The sequence below is a fragment of the Anolis carolinensis genome, chromosome 1, assembly GCF_035594765.1.
Source record: "Anolis carolinensis isolate JA03-04 chromosome 1, rAnoCar3.1.pri, whole genome shotgun sequence".
NCBI lineage: Eukaryota > Metazoa > Chordata > Lepidosauria > Squamata > Dactyloidae > Anolis > Anolis carolinensis.
The window spans coordinates 236,011,921-236,020,343 of NC_085841.1; the positions used below are offsets into that span (position 1 = coordinate 236,011,921).

The 8,423-nt window shown below is 42.0% G+C and overlaps 1 protein-coding gene across 1 annotated transcript; it reads left to right on the plus strand.

Annotated features, from left to right (window-relative positions):
- Positions 1 to 74: 74 nt before the first annotated feature.
- On the plus strand, positions 75 to 8,145 carry med19 (mediator complex subunit 19). Its single transcript, XM_003214958.4, has 5 exons — positions 75 to 351; positions 3,827 to 4,083; positions 5,180 to 5,276; positions 6,292 to 6,386; positions 6,568 to 8,145. Exons 1-5 carry the CDS (start codon positions 147 to 149, stop codon positions 6,634 to 6,636), a joined length of 723 nt encoding a protein of 240 aa, XP_003215006.2. The 5' UTR covers positions 75 to 146; the 3' UTR covers positions 6,637 to 8,145.
- Positions 8,146 to 8,423: the final 278 nt, after the last annotated feature.

The following is an 8,423-nucleotide window of genomic DNA, read 5'->3' on the forward strand; positions in this document are numbered from 1 at the left end:
AAAGTCGGGTTTCCAGGAGAGCTAGCCAATGATTAGCCAATCATAGCTAGGAGGCGGGTTCAGGGCTCGCCAATGAAACCAGGGCAAGCGGATGGGATTGCCAAGACGCGAGGCCAATAGGTGGAGACTGCGCGAGGCACGCCGGGATGATGGAGAATTTTTCCGCTCTCTTCGGGGCGAGCGAGCCTCCCCCGCCTGTCGCGGCTGCTGCGCTGGGCTTCGGTCCCGGCAAACCGGGCGGGCCCGTGACGGGGCCCTCTCCCGTGCCGGCCGTGGCGCCCATCGGAGAAGAGGCGGCGCGCAAGGCCGCGGCCTCCAGCGGGCCCTTCTACCTGATGCGCGAGTTACCAGGTAGTGGCCAAGGGAGGGAAGGAGGCAGGGAGGCGGGCCCTGCGCTCCCGGCCAATGCGGGTCGGGCATCCTGATGGACGTCAGGAAGAAGCCGTCCAATAAATGGCCCAATTGCCCCAGGTGGGCCTCTCCCCCTTCTGTGGGGATTTAATCTCACCAACGGTTTGGCGCGAGGCCCTGACGAGAAGTAATGGGCAGTTGGGAGAGCGAATGAGGGAGCAGAGGACCTGGGGGGCGAGCCAGCTCATCTTTTCTGTCCAGACTTGGCGTTGCAAGGCCGGAAGTTAGAGAAGTTCATTGTTGAGAATGGAAGGCCGAGTCCTCGCTGTTTACTCGAACTAAGGGCACATCTACACGTGAACTGCCCTGGCTCAATGCTGTGGAATCATAGGATTTGTAGTTTTGCCAAATGTTGTGGGTGCCTCACCAAACTACAACTCCCAGGATTCCATAGCATTGAGCCCTGGCAGGTAAAGTGTTGTCAAACTGCATACACTACAACACTTAAGGAAAGAGTTAAAAGCCTGCTTTTTTCTAGCAGCATTTGATAATGCTTAGACCAGTGGTTCTTAATCTGGGGTCCCCAGCTGTTTTTGGCCTCCAACTCCCAGAAATCCCAGCCAGTTTACCAGCTTCACTGGGAGTTGAAGGCCAAAACATCTGGGGACCCACAGGTTGAGAAACACTGCTTTATGGTATTTGATCGGTATATTTTCTTGTATTTTGTAATATTCCATGTGTGCATTTGAATCCTTCAAAGGCGAAGAATTTAGGTTGATGTGACATTTACACTGTCATATAACCCGGAATATCAAGGCAGACAATCCACATGATCTGCTTTGAACTGGATTATCTGAGGCTACACTGCCGTATAATCTAGTTCAAAGCAGATAATCTGGATTTTATAGAGCTGTGTAGAAGGGGCGTTAGAAGATATGGACTATCAACATGGACTTTCAAAATACAAAATACTTGAGCATTTTGAGCTTGACTAGGGAACATACCAGGGGTCCCCAAACTAAGGCCCGGGGGCCGGATGCGGCCCTCCAAGGTCATTTACCTGGCCCCTGCCCTCCGTTTTATAATATAATATTTTATATCAGTTTTAATAATATAATATATTGTATATACATATAATATTGATAATAATCTTATGTTGTACAATATAATACTAATAGTAATACCATATAATAATATTAATTATATGTTATATATTACATATTATATAATAGTATAGTGGTATAGTTCAATATAGTAATATATAATGCTAATATTGTGTTATGCTAATAATATAATATATTGTATGTACATACAGCTGCTCTAAGTCCCCTTCAGGGTGAGAAGGGTGGGATATAAATGTAGTAAATAAATGCAGTAAATAAATAATTAATTTTAGACTTAGGCTCGGCCAAAGTCTGACATGACTTGAAGGCACACAACAACAACAACAACAATCCTAATTAACTTGACTATCTCATTGGCCAGTAGCAGGCCCACACTTTCCATTGAAATCCTAATAGGTTTATGTTGGTTAAAATTGTTTTCATTTTTAAATATTGTATTGTTCTTTTGTTGTTGTTGTTGTTGTTGTTGCACTACAAATAAGACATGTGCAGTATGCATAGGAATTTGTATTTTTTTCCAAATGATAATTCGGCCCCTCAACAGTCTGAAAGATTGTGGACCAGCCCTCTGCTTAAAAAGTTTGGGGACCCCTGGAACATACGGTAGAAACTGCTTTATACACAGTCAGACCACTTCTTCATATGGCCAAAATAGTCTATGGTGACGAGAATTGATTACTCAAGAATATTTTCCAGGCCATGCTACTCAGCCTCATTAACTAAACCTAGTGCCAGGAACTGAATCCTTATGCAAACATTACATGTGATCTATCACTGAGTTATGTCTGACCTACAAAAGGTGAATTCTCCCTCATTACAGCCTTCTAAACAATTTGGACAATCACTTCATAGGGATATTTTACTTGTAGATTCCTATTTTGTACTGGATAATTTGGGTCCTTCTACTTAATGTTTCTCTAAGTGTCTGAGAACACTATTTGTGTTTCATTGTTAAAAAGGGTCAATAGCAACTTTTAAGCAAACTAGTTTTACCACTTGGTCAGACATGTAATATTCCTTTTCTTTGTGTCATGTTACTACCAACTTATTGGTGTATATGTCCTTCATGTGACTCCAAACCTAGAGCAACATTCTGGCAGAGATAAGACAGCCTTTCAGTACACACAAACATCATAGAGAACACTATTTAAAATATTGTGTATAAAATTATCTTCAGACTATACATATAAGGTACCTGTATATATAAAACATAAGTGAATTTTATGTTTAGTCTTGGGTCCCATTCCCAGGATATCTCATAATATACATATACATATTTGCAAATAATAATAATAATAATCATCATCATCCAAAAATACATCACACAGTCCTAGACACTTGGGAAGTGTTCGACTTGTGATTTTGTGATATGAAATCCAGCATATCTATCTTTTTTGCTGTGTCATACAATAATAATAATAATAATCTTTATTTATATCCCAGTTTTCTCCCACTAAGAGACCCAAAGTGTCTTCCAACATGTTAAAATACTGTAAAATACAATACAAAATCAGCAATAGTCAAAGACACAAATATAAAACGTAATCAATCAATAAAACATAAACATAAATAAGCATTTAAAACACGTATACATTATTGTGGGAATTCAGGTATTCCCCAAATACTTCTTTTACTAAGCATTTTAGTTAACAGATGCTCAACCTGTACTACTTTCCCCTGTGGACTGGGGAGCAGGAATTGGGTGCTTCATTCTGTACCCAGTATGTTGCATGCTTGTTTGTTTTGAACTCTTACTGTCTTTTGGGAAGTTTGTTTTCAAATAAGTAGAGTCATCCCTCTACTTATGTGGGGTTTAGGGGAAGAGTGAACATGGAAAAAATAGGGCACCACTGCTGGTGTGAGGCGAGCTCCTCCTTTTGCCTGTGTGACACGAGTCTGTTTCCCTCAGGAAAGGGAGATACTGAGTGAAACACAAACTAAATTCCTGAAGATGTGGCTATCATATGAACGTTAAAAAGAGAGCCTTAACTTCATGATGCAGTGGTGTTTCAAACTTTCAAAGAACCAAAATTGTACCTGGGAAATGTGTATCAACTTGCTTCTCTAGAATCTTCCAGCTCCCTAAGTGTTGTTGCAACTTTTATCATTTAACTATTGATTGATACTAGGCAAGCCTGATGAGAATTGCAATCCTACAATATTTGGAAGGCTGCAAGTTGCACACTGCGTATAGAGGTTACTAATTAATGTTTGTGAGCACCCTTACTGGGAAGCAAGCTTTCAGAAAGACTTGAGAAGCATGCATGAAATGGCAGAGTGTGACTTCTTAGGCTGTCCTAACTTATCCTTGCCAGCATTGCAAAGTTGTTGTTTTTTAAATTTCTTATCAGGAACCACTGAACTCACAGGAAGCACAAACCTGATTACCCACTACAACCTGGAGCATGCTTACAACAAATTTTGTGGAAAGAAGGTGAAGGAAAAGCTCAGTAACTTTCTGCCAGACCTGCCAGGGATGATTGACTTGCCAGGCTCTCATGACAACAGCAGCCTGCGCTCCCTCATTGAGAAGCCTCCCATTTGTGGAAGCTCATTCAACCCCATCACTGGTACAATGCTAACAGGATTTCGGCTCCATGCAGGACCGGTGAGTTAGAGTTTGGCGGTGAAGGAAAGGGTGGAAGGGGAAGCCTTAACTGTCAGTGGGGGAAGACTCAGCGGTGTTCCAAAGGAAGAAAGTCAACCAGACTAGTACACACTATTAGGCATAGCTATGTCTCAGAAGCAACTCACATTTTAAAAGAAAATATTCATTTCAAGTGGAGCATGTACATGGTGTATATTAGGGTCAGTTTTTAAAGTCAGAACTGTGGAGCCATCTTCCCTTTTTGACTAGGTGATCACAGAAGGCCTGAAGACAGAACCATAACTCAGGCTGAAAGTGTCAGTTTGGATGATACTTGAAGAACGGGGTCCAACTTTTCTGTGTCAGATTTCATCTTATGAAGCAGGAAAGAGTGCCAACATTCTGCATTAACTTCAGTCTGGTTTATTGAAGTCCTTTCTAGCCACTGTCTCCTGCACAGCAGTTTTTCAGCTCTGCAATGCTAAATTTGGAACATTACAGGCTAACATTGAAACAAAATTCAGCATATGAAGAAACTAAGTCTTCAGTGAAATGAAAGTCTCCAAGTTTTGTGGCTTGAAACCAACATAAGTATTAAACAAATAGAACCAAATAAGAACTCTCCCTTCCAGATTTTGATAGGAGGAAACAGTGGGACTAGGTTATTCCTGCCCCCAGTGGCACAGTGGGTTAAACCACTGAGCTGCTGAACTTGCTGACTGAAAAGTTGCTGGTTCGAATCCGGGGAGCAGGGTGAGCTTCCAGTATTAGCCCCAGATTCTGCCAACCTAGCAGTTCAAAAACATGCAAATTTGAGTAGATCAATAGGTATTGCTCCGATGGGAAGGTAACGGCACTCCATGCAGTCATGCCAACCACATGACCTTGGAGGCGTTTACAGACAACGCTGGCTGTTCGGCTTAGAAATGGAGATGAGCACCATCCCCCAGAGTCGGACATGACTGGACTTAATGTCAGGGGGAAACCTTTACCTTTACCTTAGGTTACTGAAGACTCTGATCTCTTTAGTGGTTGTACCTCTGGGTATCATATGCACCAGGAAATGTGCTGTTCCTTTTAGTAATGTGCTTCCCTGATTCTTTTTGTTTTGCTTCAGTTGCCAGAACAGTGTCGCTTAATGCACATCCAACCACCTAAGAAAAAAAACAAGCACAAACACAAGCAGAGCCGTACCCAAGATCCTGTCCCTCCAGGTAAGACTGTTGATGCTCTCTCACACACCCAACATAGCACCAACAGTCTGGCAGAGCTTTCCAAACTTTCCATGTTGGTGACATACTTTTTAGACATAAATTCTTTTGTGACACAGTAATTCAGTTTTACCAGCAAACTGAAGGTTAAACTAACTCCTTATAACAGGGGTCCCCAAACTAAGGCCCGTGGGCCAGATGCGGCCCTCCAAGGTCATTTATCTGGCCCCCACCCTCAGTTTTAGACTTAGGCTCGCCCTAAGTCTGAAATGACTTGAAGGCGCACAACAACAACAATCCTAATTAACTTGATTATCTCGTTGGCCAGAATCAGGCCCACACTTCCCATGAAATCCTGATAAGTTTATGTTGGTTAAAATTGTTCTTATTTTAAAATATTGTATTGTTATTTCATGGTTTTTTTGCAGTACAAATAAGCATGTGCAATGTGCATAGATATTTGTATTTTTTTTTCAAACTATAGTCCGGCCCCCAAATACTCTGGGGCACCGTGGATTGGTCCTCTGCTTAAAAAGTTTGAGGACCCCTGCCTTATAAGAGATACAGACACATACATAAATTGTAATAATGAAATGTGTAGGGACACAACATACCTCATGAAAACTTTTCATTTATATTTTTTAAAATGCTTCCCCACTTGACTTGGCTGGGGAGCACATGGCTGCCTAGGAGGGGCCTCCTGCAACAGCCAGCCAGTGGCATCTTTGTTCTTTCACTACTCTGGCAAGCTGGGTGCCATCTCAATTAGAAATGGTGGGATTGCTCCTCTGAATCAGCTTGGCAACTGATCCAAGTGGCTGCCAAGACTATTCAAGGGAGGATTGGTGGGGGTGGGGGTTGGGGTGGGGAGCATTTTATCACAATACATCTAAGGACTACAGGCAATATATTAGTGTGTTGTGACACAGAGTTTGGAAAGCTCTGTTCGAAAGTACCACAGTTTCTGTCCCACCAGTCCACCTGCTACAACTAATGATTGCTCTTTTTTTCTTGGCAGAAACACCCTCAGATTCTGATCACAAGAAAAAAAAGAAGAAAAAAGAGGATGATCCTGAGCGAAAAAGAAAGAAGAAGGAAAAAAAGAAAAAGAAGGTAAGCAGGGGGTGTCTTACATCACCAATCTTCTACACCAAGAACTATGGTGTAGAAAAAGAAAAGAAAACTGGCTACGATGTGAGTTTCTGTTCCTAGCTTTAAATGTATTTATGGCAGTCGTTCGTACGCAAGTAAGACTTTCCCTTCTTATTTGCATTGTGCTTTTGATTTTCCTCAGAATCGGCATAGCCCTGAACATCCAGGCGTGGGCAGTTCTCAAGCCAGTAGCAGCAGCAGCCTCCGATAAGAGTCCTGCCAAAGATTCGATTGGGAAGAATGCTCCAGTAAGGTACTAACAGGGAGGACTGGCTAAGAAGGAAGAGCAATAATGTTGGAGCCACTGTCAACTCACCTGCTTCCTTTGCAACTTATGACCCTGGGTGAACATTTTGGGAATCCACTGGTTTCATTATCATCGACACGGACTTTGCCTCGGACTTGATGCAGGCTGGTGTCTTTATATGGAAGCTCTGATAACCATTTGAGGGTTTTTTTGTACGAAACTATCCTGATTTCATCGGGATATTTCTGTTTCACATTTTCATTAAATCTCTCTTGGAGGAGATGCTTTTGATTTGATGGAGTCCTGAACTCTGGAAATTCACCCCCCCCCCCAGCACACACACAATGCACATGTTGTGGGCTTGCAAACAACTCTGGTTGATCATTGATGAACAGATTCCAGAGCTGCTTATTGTGGTGGGGCATTGCCTGAGGCTGGTGGATAGGACAGCAGTCTGCTCTATTGAGACTTCATGAAGTAATTGTAGATGCAGGAAATGTCTAAACTGGGAATAAAAAGAATACAAGGTTGAATTTCACCTCCCAGCTTCTACAGTTAAAAAGCATTTACCAAAATTCCTTTAGCAGTGGAACATGTTGGGAGTTGAGCAGCTAAACTGTGAATCTTAGAATATAATTTGTTTTGGGATTCTTTTCCCCCAAGAGCTTACTTACTGAGGGAAGACTTCTTAGCGTGTTCCTTAGTAAGAGGCAAGATTCCATCTTTGCCAGCAGGTGGAAGAAATCCCCAACAGATTCAAACTGAAAAGACGAAAGCCTCTTCCACAAATTCTGTACTGGGCAAATACAAACTATTAATCTGCTCAATCCCTTCTGTAATATTTTTATGTATTACTACCTCATTGTGAACACCATGGCAAAGATCGTTAATTTTCAGATAGTCGTCTTCTCTGTCTTTGTTCTAAACTACACACAAGGTAATGACAAACCTGGCCTCTCAGTAGCAACTGCTGGGTGGCAGATAATAAAGGAACACAGAGCCCAGTGTCACAGCTGCCTCTCCTTGTCTCAAGGGAGGGTCATCCCACCTGCTTGATGCCTAGATTGGAATGTGGCTGTGTCTATACTTTGATCACAGAACCGCTTGCAGACAATTTAAACATAGCAGGAGACCTCCTTGATCCTGCAGTGAGGTGGAGAGTTCAGCATTGAGGCTGTGGCTTGGCAAGGAACAATTCCACAAATTAACTACATTGCTTATTATGTTTCCCTTCTTCACTGCTAACAGTTGCTTCATGTTCTAGGATTACATAGGACAAAAGTTTTAAGGTGCTGTGGATTGAATCCAAATTCTTCCAACAGCTATTACTTACAAATAAGACACTTGGAAATCTGCCCAGGGATCACCCCATCAGGTTTAGCTTGGCATTTTTCATGAAGCTAAGCTGATGAGAGGCAGAGAAGTAAATGAAGATGTTTTGGCTTTGATTATTATTAAATGGTTTTCAAATGCTTTGCTCTGTATTTTTACTCTCTCTTCTGCTGCCTTGTTTTTAGAGGCGGGTGTGTTTCATCCTAAAGGAATGCATTCCATGCAGTGGAGCAATTCCTACACCTACTCTTTTTCTTTGTTGACTTCCATGTACTTCATTGCTAATTGACTAGGAGAGGAAGAAATGATTTTTTTTTGCAATGAATGCGTATTGTGAAAAAGTATTGAGTGCAGAGTATATATATATTACACACACACACACACACACACACACACACATATATATATATACATACATA